The sequence below is a fragment of the Solanum lycopersicum genome, chromosome 9 (genome assembly GCF_036512215.1).
Source record: "Solanum lycopersicum chromosome 9, SLM_r2.1".
In the NCBI taxonomy this organism is placed as follows: Eukaryota; Viridiplantae; Streptophyta; class Magnoliopsida; order Solanales; family Solanaceae; genus Solanum; species Solanum lycopersicum.
In genome coordinates this window covers 69,584,266-69,607,532 of record NC_090808.1, presented here as the reverse complement: position 1 = coordinate 69,607,532, position 23,267 = coordinate 69,584,266, and the positions used below count along the sequence as shown (strand labels likewise).

Here is a 23,267-nt window from a genome sequence, read left to right as displayed (position 1 = left end):
TCTAAAAGAATATTTCATAAATAATAAAAAAGATATAATCGTGGATAGTGATATTTAATTTTATCTTTAAAAATAATTTCTTGAGAGTGTATTATACCTAATAATTCACTTAATACAGATCGAAAATATATTTTTAAAAAATCTTAGTTATTAGGTTAATTAAATTTAAGGTTAATTATTAGGTCAAATTTAATACTAAAAACATAAAGAAGATATGGGGGGAGGGGGTGGGGTGCTACTTCTTTTTTAAAAAAATGTTGTGTTAAACAACGCAACTAAGGATGATTGAACCACTGAACTTAGAAGGCTTTAATTGGCCCAGAAAACTATTGTGTTTGAAGTGAATTGAACCAGGGACCTCAAAGACCTAAACTAGCATGAGTAACAGTGTTCAATTTATTAATAAATACAGACCAACAACTTATGTTATTATGAGTAATAGTGTTCAATTTATTAAAAATACAGATATTCGACAGTATTTATCTATATATCGAGTATAATTTTCAGAGGAAGGATGTTTGTTTGACCAACCTTAGTAGGTTGTAGCTCCGCCCGTTCTTTTACATATATATTTCCTAACTTGAATGTTAAATTTTATAAGATCCTACGTAAAAGCAATTTATATCTACTTTAATAGCATATGTTCTCTTGAAAAGTTATGGTCAAGCCAATCTCACTAGTATAAGAAAATGCACTCACATTGTAACACCATAACCATCTTGTATAGCAGGTGAATCTGTGATCACAGCGATTTTAGAACAAGGTTTGGCTCTAGTTCTGCAGATGGCTGCTATTAATAAATGAGAATTGAGAAGACAGTTTAGGGAGAAAACTAGCAGTAATCATGGTGCAATACAAGTATCTGACTATACTACCTGCTATGCTCAGTACTTGTACTCAAAATAATATAACAGAAAACAAGAAATTAAATTAGGAAAAGAAAATGCCAGCTGAAGCCAAGATTAGCTCTAACACACTTGAGCTAATTTCAAGCTTAGCCACTAATAAAGGTCATTGATTGAGAATCAAGATTTGGCAAGAAAATCAAGTGGAGGGTGGCCAGTGCTTTTGTGGAGAACTTTATTATATGGTTCCTAAAGAAAACAAGCTTTTTGAGTAAATTCCATAACGATTGTAAGAAGGTGAAAGTGCTTCCATTTCTCTGAAGGATTTTTTTTTAAGGTCATAGAAGACCACTTTATCCAAATGTCGGAATATTATTTCTTCATTGCATGACTTGCAGGCGGACTTAATATTGTTATACCCAAAGTCAATCAAACGGATGCTACATTCCTTTACCCAACTGCAACTTTTTTTATCCTTGAGTATCCACAAGTCTAGAATTGAACTCTTGCGGAGGCGTCCAACGTCTGGCAAGCAAAACATCCCTTTCAAATCCATCATAGACAAGCCCACATAATCTTCAAAAGATGATGGAGGAGATATAACTAGGAACTTTTCACTTTCAAAATCAAATGAAAGAATTGGATTAATAAGGAGACGAGGAAAAGAATAAGTGCACCAATACATACACTCATTTACTAACAGTCCTTGAGATAGCGGAAGACAAGGAGACCGGTCTGCAATTTCTTTCCATCTATTAAAAGAAACACCACCAAACTTGTTTATGGTAAGAACCTCACATTTTAGATGTGAAACCCGAAGCATGCCAGGATAACAATACCTTTTAGTCATTGTAGGAGTAGTATAGAAAAAATGCACCACTTTGTATTCCTTCCTTGAGGGAAGATATCCAAACCCAAAATGTCTATATCCAGGGGTAGAGGAAACTGAATATTCTGGCAATTCACACAATTGTTGCAAGGCAGGATTGCACAAATATAGACGACAATCTGTTGAAAGGCAAACCAACCCGAAGCTTACTTCCATTACGGAACATACGAGTTGGATATCAGGGACAGTAACTGTGTATAACTCCTCCTTGCTTCCATCCATGTCAACTGAAACAAACTGTAACCTGGACGAATTTGACCGGTAAAGACATTTTTCTTGCAAAAAAACAAGTTTGGGGCCATTTTGTGTTGATTGTGTGAGGTGAGAATGAATGAAAGAAGGAGTAGTAATAAAGTTATTCCACAACTTGGATGTACATCTTAACATGGATAATGACTTGAGGGTGCATCTCAGAAAAACAAAGGTTATAACATCATCAGATAGCTTATTGAAGTAGTCAATATTTGCATAATTCCATTCCTCATTACTTCTTTTTCCTGATATTTTCATCTTCTTGTTAGACTTCTGCAATATCAGCATTAAAATATTAAACCTTCGCTAAACCAACTATAAAGAAATTAACAAACAAAAGGATTCAAGATATGTTCAACAAATTAATCAACCCAACTCTAACAAAAAAATCAAAAATTGTGCTGAAATTTTTAATTCTGACAACGAATCCATCCTCCAGCTATTTAACGGACTTAACTCCAACTAAAAATTCAAAATTGACCAAACCTAATCTGAAATTTGCAATGCTATAGGATATTGTATCAAATATATTAGATGAAATTATGGTAAAAAGGTACCTTTTTGGGTTGTTGTTTCCACTTGTCAAGATTTTTGCTTCGAGTAGCTTTCATATTTGCCGCCTCAACGATTTAGAGCAGTTCTGGCAGAAGCAGGGACAGCGGCGCCGGTGGTGGTGGTGGTGGAGAACAGAGGTTTGGGTTGAGTTTCTGTGGGCTTCGTAGATGTTAAGAAAACCAACTATTGGTACACTAGGGGTATATTGGGAAATATAATACGAAAAGGTCTCTTCTGATTTTAGTACCAAAATTCCATTTTCGAAAACAACCAATAGAAGACTACGACCTCCACCAATCCATCAGAGGTCAACAGTCAACACCCAATTCCTAAATTTCAATCCCACTTTCCACTTACTGATTTCAACAATAGAGCTTTTTGGGAGTAGCTATAATGGTGAAATTCGAATTGGGTTACTTTTTATTCTTCATTTTGATTATTGGAACTGCAAATGGGGGAATTGAAGGAGTAATCAAAGTGAATTACAAGTTTTCCGGTTCTGAACGGACTCTCACTGCCCTAAAAGCCCATGATGAAAAGCGCCATCTCAGACTTCTCGCCGGCGTCGACCTACCTATCGGCGGCACCGGCCGTCCTGATTCCGTCGGGTATGCACTTCTTATGTATATACTTTTTTGTTTTACTTGCTGGGAGTAATTATTGTACTGTGTGTACTTTAGGCTTGCATATTTTGTACATTAGGTATGCACCAGAGAACTGTATTTGATTTTAATTCCATCACAACAAAAAACACTTAGTGATTTTTCCCATTTGCGTAGCCTGTGTAGATTACCTGGTACCTATTACTAGTGGGTGCTAGGAGTCCTGTGTAGTTAGTCGAGTTGCGCCAAAAGCTTGCCCGCACACTTGTATATTAGGTATGAAGCCAGGAATTCAACTAGGGAATTTAAAAAAAACTTCTTTTTTACTTTTGTTCTGTGTGTGTACTTTTGGCTTGCATACTTGTACATAAGGTATGTGTATGTGAGGTGGCGGAGCCAAGATTCTACAAGAGGATTAAAAAGAATTTCTCTTTTTACTTGTTGGGAGTAATTTTGTACTGTTAGGCTTGTATACTTGTACATTAGATATGGGTATGTGCAGTGGTAGAGCCAAGAATTCAACAAGGGGATTAAAGAAGAACTTATGCTAAAGGGATACATTAACAGATATATATGCAAGAAAAAAAATCAGTTTTTCCTTTCCACATAGTATAATATTTCTTGTTCAAAAAAATAATAATTTTTGACAAATTGAAATGCCTCGCACCCCTCTGTCTTCGCCCTTGCAATGGGCATGTTACACATGTTAAGAGACTAGTTAACAAAGGAAAACTTCATGTTATATAAGGTGTATCTGTAATATTGATAGTTGAGGCTGAAGTATAACACATCTACTTTAGTCTGTTAGTTTGATGCACTGTACTTTGGGCTTTACTGCATGTAGTGTTATTGCTTATATTTTGTTACTTTCTCCTATTTGTGGAAGTTAACCTGAATGTGGTGTTACATGTCTTCTAATCCATTTTAGTTATAGACTTCTATTATGTTATGTTATACTTTTGATTGTTTTGGTTTGTTAAATAGGAATGAGTTTGCAAGTTGTTGCTATTTGACAGTTAATTTGCTAAAATAGTTTATTTTTTAACATGGGTTTTTCTAAAGTCTAGTTGAGTTTAGTGGCAAAGTTGTAAAAGAAAAGAATAATAGTTTGGATTGCAAAGATGGTATCCAAACTGCTATTGAACTATTGTACTGTTCTGGGAGTTTTGAACACAATTTGTAATTCTATTGGTGAATAGCATCAAGTTGGCACTTGTATGATGGTGGTTTCTTGTACCTTGCTACATTGTGGGAATGTAACTGGTTGAGAAGCTTGGAGTTCATGGACCATGGTAGCTAATCATCTCATTGAAGAGCAATTGCTTGAGTATATATGTTTTCCCAGTAATGATATGATAGGGATATATTAATGCTTATTTTGGTGGTGACTGGAAATATTTTCTTAAATATGTTAGTAGAAACTTGATTAGTGCTTTGGATTTTGAATTTCTTGTTTTGAGCCGAGGGTCTATCAAAAGCAATTTCTCTTCCTTTTAAGGTAGGGGTATGGTATGTGTACACACTTGTTCTTAGACCCTACTTGTGGGATTACACTGGGTAGGTCGTTGTTGTTGTTGATTTTGAATATCTGGTTGACTTGACAAAGTTTCCTTGAAGTTCCCGGATGATTAAATTCCCTAGCTTGTAAATATTTGACAAAAGTCTATTCATGTAGTGAAATATTAGTTTTAAGAAGTTGGTTGATGTTGAATAATCTTGTGCAGGCATAGAAGTCCATGGTTGAAAATAGTATTTCAGTGCTAAGGCTTACAACCTTGGTTCTTGAATTATTGAAGAATGATTCTATGGACTTTTTGTGCAAGTTTCAGTTTGACACAAACTATATAACTTATATAGTAAATTTCTCTGGAAAACCTTACCTTTTTACCATGTTGGGTCATTTTATGCGTGCTATTGTAGTTGTAATCTGAATCTTAATATATTTTAGGCTTTACTATGCTAAGATTGGAATCGGAACACCATCAAATGATTATTATGTGCAAGTGGATACCGGAAGCGACATAATGTGGGTTAACTGTGTTGGATGCGATCAATGCCCCAGAAGAGGATATCATGGTGTACGTTTCTTACGTTTTCTGATTGTATATCCTTATTCAGCTTTATGGATTTACTTGCTCCCAGAAAAAAGAGAAGTTTGATGTGTTATGCGCTCTTCCTCCCTTTTAATGTAAACATATTTTTTGGCAGCTGGAGCTAGCATTCTACAATCGAAAGGATTCTCTCTCTGGTAAATTAATTTCTTGTGGACACCAGTTCTGCAAGGACGTAAATGGAGGCTCGGTATCAGGCTGCTATGGTAATAATTCATGTTATTTTAATGAAAATTACGGAGATGGAAGCTATAGTATGGGCTACTTTGTGGAGGACGTTGTTCAATATGATCTGGTGTCTGGTGATCTCCAAACTAACTCAACAAATGGAACTGTAATTTTTGGGTAAGATGTATGTTGGATGTATTCTGAGAACTGGACCAACTTCAGTTGCTTGTTGAAATCATATAATCCTTAACTGAAACTTGCTGTCTAGATCCTTATTAGTTAAAGGAGAAGTCCTACGAAGAAACTTTGAACAACCCTAGCTGTCGGTCTTATTCTGTTTTCAGTTTTTACTTGATGCCCTCGTCTTTTATATTCTTGAATTGTTCATAATTTAACTTGGATTTAGCCTTATTTTCCTTCTCTGCAGAGCAGAACATTCTGTAGACTATACTTTTTCAGCCTTTCAGGAATTTGGAGATATTTTTGGTGGGCCTGGAGTGGATAAGGAGAGATTTGAAACCATCTTTTTTGTTAGTACGAATTGAAAAGTGATTCTTTAGATGTTCTTTTCTTTTAGTAATTTGACTCAAACACTTCCAGAAAGATCGTCCAAATGCAAACTGCTGTTATAATATTAAACAGGAGTTCTACAGTACTTTTTCTCAAACTACATTTGACAAAAGTACATTTCAAACTAAACAGATCAGAAGCTTGGTTGAACTACCTCTATGTTGGGTTGATATCTAGTGGCATATTTTCATTTATATTTGTTATTTTTCTCTTAGGTTTAGTTTATTGACATTCTTCCTCTTGTTTGGGCAGGTGTGGGGGTACACAATCTGTAGATCTAAGGTCCGCAGATGACGCTCTTGATGGGGTTTTGGGATTTGGGAAATCGAATTCATCCATGCTTTCCCAGCTGGCTTCATCTGGAAAAGTGAAGAAAATGTTTGCTCATTGCTTGGATGGTGTAAATGGTGGTGGTATATTTGCCATTGGGAACGTTGTCAAACCAAAAGTAACCATGACACCATTAGTACCGAACCAGTATGTGAATTTTCCTGCTAGGTTCTATTATATTTTAGTTATTTCAATGCAGATATTGTGGATTTTAATATTTTAATCAACATATGTGTTAAATGGATTCAAAAAAATAACAAAATAAAAAATGAAACAGAGGATCCTTTACTCTACTATATTCTGCATTATAGTTTATCTTCAAAGATTCCAGCTAATTTGATTTTGACTTTGAGTAACATCTAGGGACCTTGTGAACATTTGTTTTATGAAACTTGCTTATTTTTAGACTCCCTTCTACTGGAAGATATAATTAGTTAAGTCATTTACTTGTTGTCTGTCCTTTGAATTCAGAGAACTTGGTTCGCGTTTAGATTCAGAGTCAAGGAAATAGATACAGTAAGATCCTTTTTGCCGAAGTAAAAAACTTTCACTAAAAGAATTTCTTATAGCCATGGTGGAGTGGATAGGTAATATCCTCTATGCTTCTTCCAATGGTGTGAACCATGTACATTTGATCCGTCTGAGGAACACCCTTGTAACTTGAACTATTTCATGGTTCTTTAAATCTCCTATATGTGCAAATATCAATAAATGAGTTTACTTGATGTGGCTTAAACTGTTAGTCTGTCTTCGTTTTTGTTTATCTCCCTGTATATCTATCAAAACCCTTAACTATAATAAGATCTCTATTACAACTGTTCTTCCCAGTAAACATTCTTCTCTTTTCAAATTTTTGTGAGTAATTCAGCATCACCTTATCTGCACTTTAGTTCGGCAAAAAATCAAGATGAAGTTAATGCTTTGTACTGACATTATCATGATATAATTTAGGCAACACTACAATGTCAATATGACAGCTGTTGAAGTTGGTTTTCAATTTCTAAACCTTTCTGCTGAAGTATTTACAAATGGAGTGAACAAGGGAGTTATTATTGACAGTGGAACAACCTTGGCTTATCTTCCTGAGGTGATTTATGGGCCACTAGTGAAAAAGGTAGTCAGCTATCCTCTCTTAATCCAATTGGAGGTCCTTCCGTTTTTAAAATGAATCATAAATGTTTTTTTTTAACATTTTTGCATTTGTATATTTTAAATTATTATTAGATACTGTCCTGGCAACCTGATCTGAGATTGCGTACAGTTAATGATGAGTATACATGCTTTGGATACTCTGGAAGGTATGGTGCATACTGCGTGGATTTGCTTTTTTGCTGTGTCTGCTGATTATCTGTGTAATTCGTTCAATAGGTAGATACTTTATGATTGACATTGGCTTATCCAGAAACAGTGGCATTTGGAAATTACATTATATTTGTACTTCTAAAGATGGGTCTTAATTTTTTTATCTGATTAAAAGTATAGTGACTGCCAATTCTATCTCAAGTCAAGATAAAGCTGTTTACGTTAATGCCACATTGATTATCTATTTAGTGGAAATACGATGATAATGGAAGCGTTGTTCAATTCTACTTCTACGTTTCATTCTTTCAGCCTGGTCTATATGTAGTCCAATCATTACCCTGAAATTTTTTCGCACTTCTGGATTCTAAAGAAGCTATGTTTCCATATGTATAATTGTATATTATCTATAAAACATGCACCAACTTGATACAAGCTACCATGCTTTCTAAGGTTTCTCTTGCAGTTATGTGTATGTGCAGTTTCTTGAGCCCTTCAAATTCATTAACTTAAATACAACTTCGGTGTTCAACTTGCAGTGTTGATGATGGATTCCCTCAAGTCAATTTTCATTTTGAAAATTTTCTTTCTTTAAGAGTTCGTCCACATGAGTATCTATTCCCTTTCGTAAGTATTTTTTTACTTTACTAATCATCTATTTTCTCATTAAATGGTTCAAATTCTATTTTTGCTTGGTACTTATTAATGTAGTGGCTTTGGAGTCTTTGTCTTTCTGTAATAGACTTGGCAAGTTATAATACATGATCAGTCTAGGACCATAACAGATTGTTGGAAGCATATACTGTCAATTGCTCAATGTTGCATAATTCCAAAGCAGTAGAGCGTATTTATTACTGAGCTGCAATAGGCGGCAACTTCTCTTTTATCATCTGAACATATTTCAGTTACATGATGTCTTAGCAATATAGGCAGATTCCATGCTTCAATTTATTTCCCTATCTACAACCAATACGCCTCAGTCCATTCGGTATTCCTAACTAATAGCTGTAAATTAAAGCAAACAATTCCTCTGAAGCATAGGTTTATATCAACTTGTCTAAGCATAGCCATCTGCTGACATACGACAACTACAGCAGCAACTAAACCTCAAGCGTAAGCAATTTGGGGTCAGCAAGCCATCTATTTTATCATCCTCGAAGAAAATTCTCCATCTTTCAATCATCTTTGCTACAAGATCTTCACCCATCAAGAAGGAAAATTCAATTATCAACATCAAGAGAGATAATCAGATTATATTATGCTCGCCTCGTAACTTATTACAGATATATCCACTTCCAAATTTGCAAAGTTTTATTCAAGTGGAGCTTTTTGGTACTTAGAGATGTTGCCAAAAGGCGCAAAGCCCTTTGCAGTATTCCTTCTTTGGTGTCAGCTATTGAACTTTCAGTACACCTAAGAATCTTGTTGGGATATTTGATCTATTGCAATAATTGATAAAAGATGCTTGTTTCTTTGCTTATGATAGATTGTGAAAGTTGGAACTGTGGCATTACATGCTCCATATTGTTATGTTGGATAAAACCAATTTAGCAGGACACATTCATGTCTTCGATGAATTGATTTAGTGTAGATAATGTGTTTCTTGTATAATGAGATGCGTAATTTTTGTATTGAAATTGATTGCCACTCAATTTTTCTATAAATTTAGCATTTACAGTTTAGGTGGTGGAAGTGGTAATAGAATCAAAGTGGATCATCCCTTTTTTCTATACAACTGCCGCTCTTCCCACCAGTCATTTCATATTATTGTTGGTCACACTTATTTATTACTTCAATATATTTTGTTTAGACACAACAGGAGATTTGATTCCTATTTATTCTTTTTAGGAAGATTTATTTTGCATCGGATGGCAGAATAGTGGCAGTCTATCTCGTGACAAATGGAACCTCACGGTTTTTGGAGGTGTGTTTTTCCTACTTCTTGCTCATTTTGTTTTGATTGCAAATTATCCGTCTGTCTTTAAACTGGAGGAAGTTTGGTTTAATTTTCCATTTAGTTTGGTGGCAGCGTATAATAACTCAGTACTTTCACGAATATCCTCGCTGACAGTTTAAATAATTCGGTTGTGCTGTACCTCTCGTCCATTTATGTACTTCTGATATCTCCTATTAGGTTTTACTGATGATAATTTCATGGTTAATGGCTAACTTAAGGCGTGTTATTTTCGCCTAGTTGATGTTTTTTTGACTTTTGCAACTCAATGCATTCCAAATTCTTGGGAAATTGTTACTGTTGAAACATTCTTGTTGCATTGATGTTTAATGACCATCATTGTCAGAGTCATCATTTTCTTTTCGATACTTAAACATAGCTATATCACTTGTTCGCTTCGTGGTTTACCAAATGATTGTGGAGGGAATGCCAACATATGAGACCTCAGTTGCTGTCTGTTGTAAAAACTCTATTGATATCTTAAACTACCTTCTATTTCTACTTCCTCCGTCCTAATTTGTTTGGCGGTACTTAATTGGATGTGGCATTTAACATTAAAGGAAGATCTACATAAGCTAAATATGCATAAAAAACGAAAAATACCTTTATTCGAAACCATTTTTGCTTGTCCAGTTGGGCCTACAACAATAATCTTTTGGGATAGACTGAGTGGGCAAATTGGAGGGAGGAAGTAAGTATTTTGACATTGTTGGTAGCCGTTCTTTCCATTCTATTGTAGTGTGTTTTAACCTCGGGTTCTCTCCAAGATCTTTTTATAGTATTGTATGCTATGATTATCTGATTGAAGATGCACGTGACTTCTTTCAATCATGCTCTTAGGTGTTCTTGGACCTTTCTGTACTTAAACATGATAATTGTTATTTGCAGTAAATGATGTCTTCTTTACTTATGAAGCCTTGAAGTAAACTGGTGTTTGCAGATTTGGTTCTTTCAAATAAGCTAGTGTTGTATGATCTTGTAAAGCAGTCCATTGGTTGGACCGAATATAACTGTAAGTTGTACTACTTTGACTCCTAAATATGTTTTGATATATTACAATTAGATGTCGTGCTTCTCTGTTTGTGTTGATTTCTGCTAATCCTGAAAAAAAAATTCTCCGACTTGGGTAGTTTGTTCATTGATTAATCTGGAGGTCAAATGATTAATAAATATAGTTGTATTTTAAAAAAGAAAAGATCAATAATTCTAGTCTTCCGGTTATGAGCTCATACTTTTTTCGGGAAAATTAGCTACTCCAGTGTTCATTTTTAAAGACGCACCAGAAAAGAAGAAAAATCATGCCTTTTGAGTTCTGACAATGGGATATTGGTAATAATATACTTCCCGGCAGTTCTATAGGTTGTGCCTGGTTAGCGTTGGGATTCTCATTACATTTTCATGCTGCTTCCCGGTTCCGATGTTGTAAACGAAATTTTAAACGGGAACTACTCGTGCAGTTGATCTGAGTTTCACATTGACAAGTGCCTGTCACTACAGAAACCATCTCTAGTAATATCAGTAACTCCTTTACATTTGACAAACTGAATGATGCTGCGGGTCTGCTTGAAAATTGAGTTTAAAGAGATCTATCATATTGTTGCCTCCAACATTTAGTCTCCATACCAACTCATCAAAATCTAATTTGTGGTTTACTACAGGCTCGTCGAGCATCGGATTGAAGGATGAAATTACTGGTTCAGTACATTTAGTAGGAGCTCATTCCCTTTCTGGTGCTTCTAGTTTGACTGCTCAAATGGCTCTAACCTTGTTGTTATTAGTAGCTCTGCTGCACTACTCACTATTTAACGGGGAAAGCTGACATGAATAGTTGCTTCCAGTACTTGAGACACAGCAGGTTAAGAAGCATTTATACTGAAAGGGATTCTTCAAGTATGGACACAGCACATCAATTCACTGGATATCAAGTAGGAGTGTGCATATTTTACATACATGATTGGCTGATGACAGGAAAACTAAGATACTGAACTTGGGAAGGTGCCTTTTTGTTTGCTTTATAGAACAATTAATAGACCACTCCATTTTTATATGAAGTTGGGTTGTAAAACGCATGATGTAAATAGATCTCTGTACATAATCTTACGAGCAAAATTCGGACTCTTCAAAAATATGGACGGTTGTGTTCTAGCAACATATATGGGTAGACACTTTTGTTCTTGTGTTGTCTTTTTATAATATCTTATAGTTTTTGAGTTGTTTGGACATTTGGTATAACTGCATTGATATGCGCTTTTTATCTTTTGCTTAACATATCGACTATGTTGATAAATTTTTTTTATACATATTACATACTCTTAATATATGAAAAATTTATATCAAGTAAAACAACTCTAATTTTCTTTTTCTTGATAGTGTGATACTTAGATTTCTAGATCAAAATCATTATTAAGGTTCTTACTGGTTACATCCATACAATTATAAATCCTTTGTTCCAAGAACAACCATCAAAATGATTATGACATTTGTATATGCAACATTTCAATAATTAGTAGAGGTGTTGCACTCAAATTAAAGAATTGAAATAATAATTACTACTATATATTAGCAGTCCCAAATGTGGGGTCAATCATATCATATTTCAAATGAAGCTGGCAAATGTGTTGCTATATTAGATGTATATATGTGGTGTGGGGATAGAGAAGACTAGTCATGACTCATGATGAGTTAGCTAGACAACATTTTTGGTATGATTGATAAGTATGGTACATAGCACCTAACAAAAATGTTCATAGCACCTAAATTTGGTGTCTTAATTTTGCACCCTTAACTTTTAATCTCGACCAAACAATAAATTTATTCTCTTTTCCTTGAAGAATTTAGACAATAGAATTTGTTATATATTTCATGAAGTCTTGATAATAACAAAAAATACGTGACTTGCTAACAAACTATTGTGAGAAGAAAAGCTAGACTCTTGGAATTTGCTCTCGAGATACTATGTTACGTTACTTTAAAAAATCTTATTAAAATCATGATTATACTTAGAGAACTAATGGAATTAAATAATTTCTAATTACACCGAGACAAATTTGGACCTTTTCTCTCGTTTACACTAAATTAGAGGTAATAGTCATGCATTTGTGTTTACTTACTCCTTGATTACCAAAGGACCAAGTAATCCAATATTTAATCATGGAAAAGGCCATCAATTAGACTAAGTCGATCAAAATTATCTAAAATATATTAAAAAGTATGTAGCTCAATTAATTTATTGAATGTCTAATATAATATCGTAACTTAAATTTGTGATCTTTAATAATTATTAATAAAAAAGATAAAATAGAGTCAAAACTCAAAAATATACTTAAAAATGTATTGTATGAACACTCTTAGATTATCATTAAATAAAATAAAAATAATACTTAATATAACTGCAATATGTATGGAAAAAAAAAAAGCCTAGACACTTGCACAATTATATACCCCAAACTTGAAGAAATGCATCATAGCGGCAAATTAAGCCACACATATATATAATAATAGTTATACATTGCAGCAGCAGAAGAAAAAATCTTTTTTGGGTATTTTCGAACGAGCTATTTTGATCCAGAAAAAAGACAATCTTTTGGTTAGTTTTCCTACTTATGCACAGATTCCAAGATTGTGTTTTTACTATTTCTTTGTTTGTTGTGATTTGTTTTGTTTGGTTTATGGAGCTTTTCAGCAGTAATCGCAGCATTAGAGTGTTCAATTGTTCTGGTTTGGTTCTGGTGGTTCAAAGAAAGAATTTTTCTTACTATTTTTGCTATTTCTTTGTTTGTTATTATTTTTTATGGGTTTATGGAGGATTTAGCTGTAATCTCAGCATTATAGTTTTCATTGGTTTTGGTTTGGTTCTGGGTAGTTCAAAGAAAGGTATTTTCTTCTACTTCTACTATTTCTTTGTTTGTTGTGTTCTTGTTTTTTGGATTTATGGAGTTTTTACTTTTTATCAGTAATCTCAGCATTTAAGTGTTCAATTGTTTGTGTATTGGTTCTGTGGAGTTCAAAGAAAGACCTTTTCTACTATTTTGTTTGGTAGAATGGTTTTCCGGGTTTGACTATGTATGACAAGTGATAGGTAATTACTAGTAGAATTGAAAATTAACGTGGGTTTATGGAGCTATTAGCAGTAATCTCAGCATCATACTTTTTGTGGTTTAGTATTAGGTGTTTCTCTGGGTGATATAAAGATTTTTTTTTCTTTTGTGGAATGGTTTTCTGGTTTTTGCAATCTGTCAAAAAAAAAAAAAAAAAAGGTTGTAGAATTGATGATAGTCACAACATTGTGTTCTTCAATGCTTTTTTACTCTTAGGAGTTTCTTGTTAGTTAAAATAAATGTTCTTTTTTTCTTTTTATTTTTGTGAAACTTTTTGAGTGAGGGTTGTTTATTTCAGAGAGATGTATTGATACTAACATTGATGATAACTCAGCATTAGAATCTTTCATAGCAGTTTAACTGTAGAAGTTTTTAGGGGTGGGGTAGGAGATGGTGGGAGGGCTAATGTTATACCTTTTTCATGGTTGTCTGTCTGCGGGATTTCTTAATGCATTTTCCTGTGAAGAATTTCAATGTTCCCCATTTTTTCCTTTGCCCTTTGTTCTGTTTTTGGGACTTGCTTTGAAGTTTAATCGACAAGTTCTATTTGGGAACAATGTATTGGGTTTTATTTGACTTTCTTTTATGCAGGTTGAAAGGTTTGGGAAGGGATGCCTATTGAAAGGGTTGAGCAATTGGATTACATGGCAGATGACCGGGAGGGGACTGATTCATGTGATGAATTTGAGGGGGACTTCGATAATGAGGAGATAAACCTTGATGACGATGATATGGTTAGTAAAAACATAACTTGAAATGTTCTCTTGTTCTACATTAGTTCCTCATTGGTTTTTTGTAGCTCAGCTGATTATTGCTTTAGCATATTTTAGACTTGTCTCCTTGTTGATATTTATGTTGCGCTAACGGTCCATGTTTGTGAATATTCTTCTCTTTTACAAATCTTGAACACTCAAGGTAGGCAAACTATTGACCCAATCATGTTTCTTTTCATTTGTCCAATTTGGTTGGTCAAGTCAGATTTATTTATATTTGATAGATCATTTGTATTTTGAGCTACCTGGATGTATTGATATCATTATGGGATAAATCAGGCATTTTTGATATTTTTTTTAGCCAACAAAAGTGACTGATACATCAGCTGCACAAGCAAGAAAAGGGAAGGATATACAAGGTATCACATGGGAGGGATTGAATGTAACCAGGCAAAGCTACAGATTGACGAGGCTCGAACAGTACAGAAACTATGAGAACATCCCTTTGTCAGGAGAAGCTGTGGATAAGGTCTCTGCACTGCAATATCTATATTTCATTGAGCTAAAAGGCCTCCATTTGGGTAAAATTATCATCATTGCTGGTCATTTACACATTTTCAGGTATGCGAACAAGTGGAGAAGGGTGGTAACTACTACGAATTCTTTTACAATGCAAGATCCGTAAAGCCTACGATACTCCATTTTCAGGTCTGCATTTATTCTGTATATTAAGCATACCATATGATAAGCCCGTGCTGCAGATGCTGGATATACTGTGTAACCCTGTCCTAACTTCTAGATGCGATGAATACTCATCTCAGGTTGCTGTGTAGGACCTACTTTACTTCCAGTTTGAATTCCTTTTAGCTTTTATAACTCAGGAAGACTTTTTAGTGGAAGTAACATCATTGTCATCTTGATTGAGTAAAAAAACAGATGTACTCAGGGCACTTCCTGTCTGCAATATCTTAGATTAAGATGCTTTGGTTTCTCTATCCTTTAGAATTTTAAAAGATTAGTGTTATACTCACCTACTTAAAGTTGACATGCCAAATGTCTAAAACGCTGGATTCCTAATGCTACAGCAGAGATTTATTTTGGACTCTTTCTATGGGAATCAGCATGAAGAAGAAAAAGAGTTAAAGAGAAAGATCACTCTTACAAATTTTCCTGTTCTATGCCTGACACGGTTTTCTTGTGTTGTATTTTTTTTCCTTTCATATTCAAATAAAAACAAGATGCCATTTATTTTGTTCCTCCAGCGATAGATAAACTCGTAAGAGTGATTAGGTTTCCAAATGAATTATATCTCTATTTTGCTATTCATGTCAATTGTTATCTTGTAAGTGGTTAGATAACATATGTGATGCTTTCGGGGGCTAGCATCTTTAGTAATAGTTTCAAAGTTCATTTTTTTTCTGTGATATATGTCACCTAACTTTTTTGGGTTTGGGTGGGTTCAATTTGCTATGCGGAGATCTTTCAATGACACTTCTTATGCCTCTTGTTTGCAGCTAAGAAACTTGGTCTGGGCAACTTCAAAACATGATGTGTACTTGATTTCAAATGATTCTCTTATGCATTGGTCATCAATTTCCCGCAACCTCTCAGAAGTTCTCAACTTCTCTGGACGTATAGTACCGACAGAGGTAATTGAAAAGTATTTAGTGATGGTCCTTTACTTTGTTTTGCTTTGCTCTGGCTTCTTTCTCTCCTCTTATGCGTGATATAGCCTGGAAAAAATGTCTCTTATGTGCAATGCCTTTTCAGTACTCTGATTTATTGGCTTTGTTGTGGGGTATGAGACACATACCCTGACTGTACCCCGCCTCAACACAGGAGGGAAAAAGAAGTTTATCCCCATTTTTTCCTTTTAAAACATTTTTCTCTTTGCTTCATTAGGTCTATAACTATTTCTTCTCTTTCTGTTTCGTTTTTACCTATACTTTCTGTTGTTTTGGTCCTCTAGAAATATGCAGGAAATTTGTTAGAGGGTCTGACACTGACCCAAATCAGCACAATGGCGGTGAAGAACCGTTTTGTGGTTGCTGGAGGCTTCCAAGGAGAGCTCATTTGTAAGGTAAGTTGGGGTATTTTCCTTCTCTTCATGGCTGCTAATATCTGAGACTAGCCAGTCAGTTAAAAAGAGCTTTTGCAGTGTAAGTGAAAATCTACTTTTCTCTCCCACCATCTAATTATTAAATAACGTGGCTATAACTTACTGGAAGCTATTATGTCTGTACTAAATGGTTGGCTTAACATTATGAGCTATTAAACGATTTAGTCTTACTGATTATTATGTTCATCCTTGCATTATTTGTGGTATTTTCTTTACTTTATTTCAAATATTGCAGAGTTTGGATAAGCCAGGGGTTAGCTTCTGTGCGAGGACCACTTATGAGGATAATGCTATCACAAATGCCGTTGAGATATATGAAAGCGTCAGGTAGTATGAATGTCATAATCAGCTGTTGAGCTTGCTTGAAACTTCAATTGATGGAATTAAGTATGAACATTGTGCAGTTGTGGGCCTCGTTTTATGGCAGCCAACAACGACTGTGGTGTGAGGGTGTATGACATGGAGAAGTTTCAGCAGATGAACCACTTCCGCTTCCCTTGGCCAGTGAATGTCAGTTTTTTACGTGCTTTTGCTGCAAATTTTTGTTCTCTTCTCTTTGCTTTTTTTTTTTTTTTTGAACCTGGTAACTCTGTAATATACCACAAAACAATATGTGTTGTATTGAAACCTTATATACAAATGTACTCCCAATTTCACTTCACTATGACTAGATTGAGCTAGGACATCAATAATAAAGATTGTATCATTTGAGTATAGCTGGTTACACCAAAAAACTAGAAAAAGGCATCAGTTCAGTTTAACTTTCTGCATACTGTTCACTAAGCTCTCAAACCATCTTGAATTCCTCTCTTTCCAAATAGCCCACCATATAACACTTCTTTGCTTTTTTTGATTTCCTATCATTAGTTACTGAGTAGTTTTGGTTGTCCGTGAAGTATAAATATACTTGCTTTTTCAAATAAGAGAACTGGCAGGTTGTGGAAAAGTTCCAAACTGGTCATTGTCATTATTCTCCTCTTCATCATCAACATTCTCATGTATTGGGTGTTAGTGGGATAGAATGGTTTCATGAATTTCTAGTGTAAGTTCTTTCTTTAATCAAATGCAATTCTAATATGAGGCTTTAGATGGACTGCAGTTTTCTGATTTAAATTGAGGCTGGAAGTGGTTATTTAATAATTCTTTCTTGTACGACCTTGTATTGTGACATCCCAACAAGGGGCTTTTAGTATCTGAGTGACCTCAATGGGTTTTATACATTCAGGTTGAGTTTGTTGGTTGATTAGATAGGCTAGATGAAGGCCAAGCGTTTGAAGATAAATCCCATCATTCTCATTTGTTTCATCTTAGAGGACCAATTTATGGGGGGTTGAATATTTGAGATTTGGCAGTGCTATAAAGATTTGCAATGAGTACAATTGCTGTGGCTGATGGTGCAACTTATTATATAGTAGATTGCCAACATGATTGCCTTTTTTGCTCTGACATTCTGGAATACCCCTGAGATACTCTTTTATGCTCAATTTCATGTTCATATTCTTAACTTGTATGCTGCTCATGGTTGTATTTGTTGATCTACTATTTAACTTCGGAACTTGTTTCTAGCGAGCAATTATTTTGTCGTGCTTCAATGGGTTATTGAAGTTTTTTCATTTGCCTGAAGTCAGTCATCATCAACGCACATAGTGGTATGTTGTTGTTGTTGTAGTAGTAGTTTTTGTACTTCATATAAGTAGTTACAACACCTTTGGATCTATATTTCCTCTTATTTGAAGTTGAGATCAATCATCAACAAGCTGCCTCTCTCTGGACTTCATTTCTCTTTTAAGATTTATAAGCCAACATCATATGTTGATTCAATCAACCAGGTATTCATATCATAAATAGAAAGCTTTTTTTTTTCTAGTTGCCAAGTGCGAGTGGCGTTTTCTTTTGTTATAGAATCTTCAGCTCTTCTTTTGCTTACACTGATAGAAGAATATCACGTCCATAGATAATAATACCCCCTACTTGAGGGATGAACTGGCATGTAGATAGTGGAAACCCACAGGCTGTTGTCTACTATCAAGAAGTTCCATTCAACTTCCTCTAGTTTCTTCAGTCTAGTATGAGATTTGGCAATTAATAAGCAAGGATTTTATTAATTGGACTCAGGACCTTGTCCGTCATCCAGTTTGAATCGCATATCCTCAGAGATTATAAGAAAGTAACAAGTAGGGGATATATCGTAATAGATTTTCATTTCTCTCCAATTTTGATCCGGATTAAGAATTATTTCTTCCTGTCTACATTCTTTATGTGAACAGATATTTCAATTTTGTTTGAAGTTGCATCCTTCATGAGCTCATGTATTTATTATTTCACTGGTAATTGATGCAGCACACCTCGGTAAGCCCAGATTGCAAGTTTTTTACTGTTGTTGGGGATGATCTAGATGGTTTACTTGTTGATTCCCGCAATGGAAAGGTATTATAATTTTTTTACCATTACCTTCTTTAGTCTGTTGTTTCACTCTGATAGTTGTATTGATCATTAAATTCAGAGGGAAATGAATACATTTAGCTCAGTTATTCTGAATCTACAGCAAAATCGGATGACGTTCAACTTTTTGATTATGTAAATACAGCCTGTCAGTTTTTTAAGTCTGAATCATGATAGGTCAATATAGTTACTATATTTGTGGTGAGGCCATTATTTGGCAAAATTATTCCCAAGTTCAATTTCTTTTTCCTTCAGAGACGTCTCTCCATATTTTGGCTTTCGTATGAGTTTCCCATTTGCTGAACTTGCAAAATCTTATCTAAGGCAGCTTGTTTACTGTTAACAGACGGTGGCTTCAATCGTTGGTCATTTAGACTACTCTTTTGCTTGTGCGTGGCATCCAGATGGGCGTACATTTGCCACTGGGAATCAAGATAAGACATGTCGAATTTGGGACTTGAGAAACTTATCCTCGTCTACAGCCATTCTGAAGGGAAACATCGGTGCTGCTCGATCTATCCGTTTCTCATCCGATGGACAGTTCCTTGTTGTGGCTGAACCTGCAGATTTTGTCCATATCTACGGTACCAAGTCAGACTACAAGAAACGTCAGGAAATTGATCTTTTTGGTGAGATATCAGGGGTATCTCTGAGCCCAGACGACGAATCTCTTTACATTGGTATCTGGGATCGAACATATGGAAGCTTGCTAGAATACAACAGAAGGCGTAGTTGTAGATATCTTGATTCGTTCGTGTAATCTTCAACCCAAGGGTTCTACAGTTCATTCACATTGAGTCCCAATATTTTGCACAAATTCGTCCCCGATTATTTTATATCAGTTCTTGATCTTGGCATTACTATGTACAGTTACACCTTGAGATTGAACTTTGTTTCTGGTTATATACAATCTCTCTCATGTACCATTTTGCTAAACTTGTACTTTGAAATTTTTGTTCAAAGTGATATAAAAGGACAGTATATTTCTGTCACTATTACAGGGATACTAAAGTTAGTGATAAATGATATCTGGAATGATACATGTATAACACCAACCACAAATCTCGAATAATATATCCAGTGAAATTTTACAAGTACAGTTTCAGAAATAGCCACATCTCCTTCATTTTTATTATAGCCACCTGAAGCAATTAGCGTTCCTTTAAATGACCTCCTTATAAATTGAAGACAAGGTTCGTCCTTTGGCTCGAACGCATGAAGATATAAAACTCCGAGCTTAGTCAATTGACTAGCCAAATAAGTCAACAGAGCTTCTGAGTTCGAGTCTTTTTTTCCGAGTTTTCTTCCAACTCTATCTCCTCCAATTTCATTCACAATTGCTCCTATAACTTCAAGAGCAAATCTACAACGATTCTCTATGCTCCCACCATATTCATCACTCCTATCGTTGACTTCAATATTAAAAAATTGTTCAATTATGTAGCTGTTTGCTGAGTTAATCTCAACTCCATCGAATCCTAAAAAGTTTATTTCATGATTTTTTTAAATAATAATAACAAATTTATAAAACGAATATTTACATAATTAAATAGAAAACTCACCAGCTTCGATAGCATTGCGAGCTGCAATTCTAAAAGAGAAATTTTTCAAAATGTTAATATTTTAACATTTAATAGGATCAATGTCAACACTTTCAGTATTTAGTAAAAATATCAAAATTTTAATTTATTATGTATTTTATTTAAATTTTTATTATTTGTTTTAATTGAATGGATACAATTATTAGATAACAAAAAGGAGAAATTTAGGGGAGAAAAATCTTTTAAAAAAGGAAGAATAGCTTGAAAATATCAGCGGTTACAAAATTTAAAATCTAAACACTAATCGGTCTTCTCCATAGCTGATGAGTACTCTTATTATCGATTATTAATATATTTTAATTTTAAAAAATTAGTTTGTTGAGTATTATTTTTAACGAAATAGAACAACAAAATCATCGACAAACAACCGTAGAGAAAGATTTTTCTATCGGGAGTTTGATTAAATTAATTGAATACAAATTTGATCATGTATTAGTTAATTGCTTCATCCTTAATCTTTTTCTAATTGATTATAAAATTTTGATATTAAAATTTGTAAATAATTGTAAACGGCTTCTGTTATCATTGAAAATTATATATAGTATGAACGACGTAAGAAATATTATTTTCCTTGGATTTGTTTAATTTTTTTGTTATTGATTCCGAAAAATGATAATAGATTGTTCGAAGATTTTTGATTGGCCGTTTTGTTTTTAATGGTTCAATATTTATTTTTTATATATAAATGTTGACAGACTACATTGAACTATGAAAAATACAGTTTTGTTCAAATTTTTTCATGTTTCAATAGATGTTTTATACTTCTTGATGCAAGGGCTATTGTAAATGCATACATTTTTTTTAACTTGGATACAAAAAGAACTCTTAACATCTCTAATAATGTATTTATTTAATAACTCCAACATTTTACCTTTTTTAGTTTGAATACAAAAATAATATGAGGAGTATTAATTTTATAATTATGCAACACAGACACACACACACAAAAAAAAAAAATAGAATACAAAATACATTAAATCTATGGAATACAAAAATACATACCAACTATAACAAAATCAAAATTTCATATACACTTCCAAATCTATGAATCCAAAATACAATAAATCTATAAAATATAAAATACATACTAATTATAACAGAATCAAAATACCATATACACTTTCAAATCTATGAATACAAAATACATTAAATCTATGAAATACAAAAATGCATACTAACTATAACAGAATCAAAATTCCATATACACTTACACAAAATATGTGTTAAATTGACATAACTAACACAAAAAAAAATTAGAATACAAAATACAATAAATCTATGAAATACATAAATACATACTAACTATAACAGAATCAAAATTCTATATACACTTCTAAATATATTCTATAATAGTACAAACGCATTGTAACATGTATTTATTTGAATCTTAAAAGTTATTAAACAAATTCAACTAAACATGCAAGACACAAAACATGCAAAAAAAATAAAATATCTCTTCTCCAACAATTTGATCTTCTTCAACTTCGTCGTTATGAATTTATGTGGGATTTTGCACGCCGACGGAGTCCTACAATTTTTCCCGTCGTCTATCCTCCATAGATTTAGAAGCGGAACCTACATTGTTATTTATTTCTTGAGTGAAAAAAAGAGTAAATGATGGGAAATCAGAAGAAGTTTGATTATTTTGTCTGATACCTCTACTAACTCTTGAAATCATCCATTAAAGAGAGAATTTTGGATTATCAATCCTTAAAAGAGGTTTTAAGAACAACAACAAATCAAAAAGATTTTAAAAAACAGTAAAATCAGTAAGCAAATAATAAAGAATATGATAAACATGAATACCCAAATCAATGTTAATCTTCAAATCTAATCTTGAAACGAAAGCAAAGGAAAATAATCTAACATAAAAATATATTAAATCTGAAAATCTGTGGATCGTTTTATTTGGATTAATCTTAGAGAGAGAAATTGAAAAAAAGTATAATTAAAGGACTTTAATATCTAGCAAATTACCGAAATATAGGGGCCTGTGTAATCTATGAGAGAGAAAACATGATTTGTATCAATTTTTTTTTTTTTTAGAATAATGACATTTTTGACATGTTTACTAATATTATTAAAGTCTGAAGGTTATCACTAAATAAGTTGGTTTTTTTGACTAGTTAGCTAAATTTTCCATTCTAAAATCATCGACAATGTGAGCGAGTTCACAAGTGCTTAATTGCCTTATTGTTGGTTCCATGCACGCACCATCATAAGATATATACACTACTTAGCAAGTACACAATATTATATACATTACACTTTTTCTAAAAAACTCTATTAATAAATAATTAAGTCTGAACGTTTGAAGCATGAATAACATAACATGATGGCTTCAAACATTAGGTATACTCCGATATATGTTATAGTGTATATCGAGTATAATATTCAATAGCATGTGGCTCTTTGAGCATAATATTCAATAGCATGTGGCTGTGGAGTGTTATTATATGATCTGTTCCTCGTCATTGGTGGCATCACTACTCTGTTAAAAAAATATCATTTTTGATTTTCAGGTTTTAGGCATAGAAACACATCTAAAAATAATAAAATTGTGCGAAAATCTTAAATTAACTTATTTTCTCCCCTATTATTTACCCCTTCACTAATTACCTAGTAAGAAAACAAGTTAAAACACACCATGTGCATACACATTTATACTAGTAGTTTAAAGAAAAGGGGTTTTTAATGTCTTATTTCATTTTATTCTTTTA

The 23,267-nt window shown here is 33.6% G+C and overlaps 3 protein-coding genes across 6 annotated transcripts; 2 read left to right on the top strand and 1 right to left on the bottom strand.

The window, feature by feature from the left end:
- Window positions 1–819: 819 nt before the first annotated feature.
- On the bottom strand, window positions 820–2,683 carry LOC101258007 (putative F-box protein At4g38870). The gene is made up of 2 exons (XM_010328623.4): window positions 2,544–2,683; window positions 820–2,259 (listed from the first exon to the last, which is right to left on the bottom strand). The coding sequence occupies exons 1-2, from the start codon at window positions 2,595–2,597 to the stop codon at window positions 1,084–1,086; spliced, it is 1,230 nt and encodes a 409-aa protein (XP_010326925.2). The 5' UTR covers window positions 2,598–2,683; the 3' UTR covers window positions 820–1,083.
- A 251-nt stretch (window positions 2,684–2,934) lies between these two features.
- Window positions 2,935–11,795, top strand: LOC101258307 (aspartic proteinase 36). Of its 4 annotated transcripts, none has more exons than XR_011211530.1 (10): window positions 2,935–3,149; window positions 5,092–5,221; window positions 5,352–5,599; window positions 6,245–6,469; window positions 7,274–7,436; window positions 7,547–7,620; window positions 8,161–8,248; window positions 9,474–9,545; window positions 10,464–10,587; window positions 11,234–11,795. XR_011211530.1 is itself a non-coding variant. In XM_010328621.4 (10 exons), the coding sequence occupies exons 1-9, from the start codon at window positions 2,935–2,937 to the stop codon at window positions 10,537–10,539; spliced, it is 1,239 nt and encodes a 412-aa protein (XP_010326923.1). In that variant the 3' UTR covers window positions 10,540–10,587; window positions 11,234–11,795. The 4 variants fall into 4 exon arrangements, 2 of the variants coding, with proteins under 2 accessions (XP_010326923.1, XP_004247991.2); XR_011211529.1 differs by having other exon boundaries at window positions 9,470–9,545; XM_010328621.4 differs by having other exon boundaries at window positions 10,516–10,587.
- Window positions 11,796–12,929: 1,134 nt separating this feature from the next.
- Window positions 12,930–19,882, top strand: LOC101258599 (uncharacterized WD repeat-containing protein C2A9.03). Its single transcript, XM_004247944.5, has 10 exons — window positions 12,930–13,161; window positions 14,264–14,406; window positions 14,747–14,914; window positions 15,007–15,093; window positions 15,900–16,034; window positions 16,355–16,465; window positions 16,740–16,831; window positions 16,909–17,014; window positions 18,845–18,931; window positions 19,293–19,882. The coding sequence occupies exons 2-10, from the start codon at window positions 14,284–14,286 to the stop codon at window positions 19,704–19,706; spliced, it is 1,323 nt and encodes a 440-aa protein (XP_004247992.2). The 5' UTR covers window positions 12,930–13,161; window positions 14,264–14,283; the 3' UTR covers window positions 19,707–19,882.
- The last annotated feature ends 3,385 nt before the right edge of the window (window positions 19,883–23,267 follow it).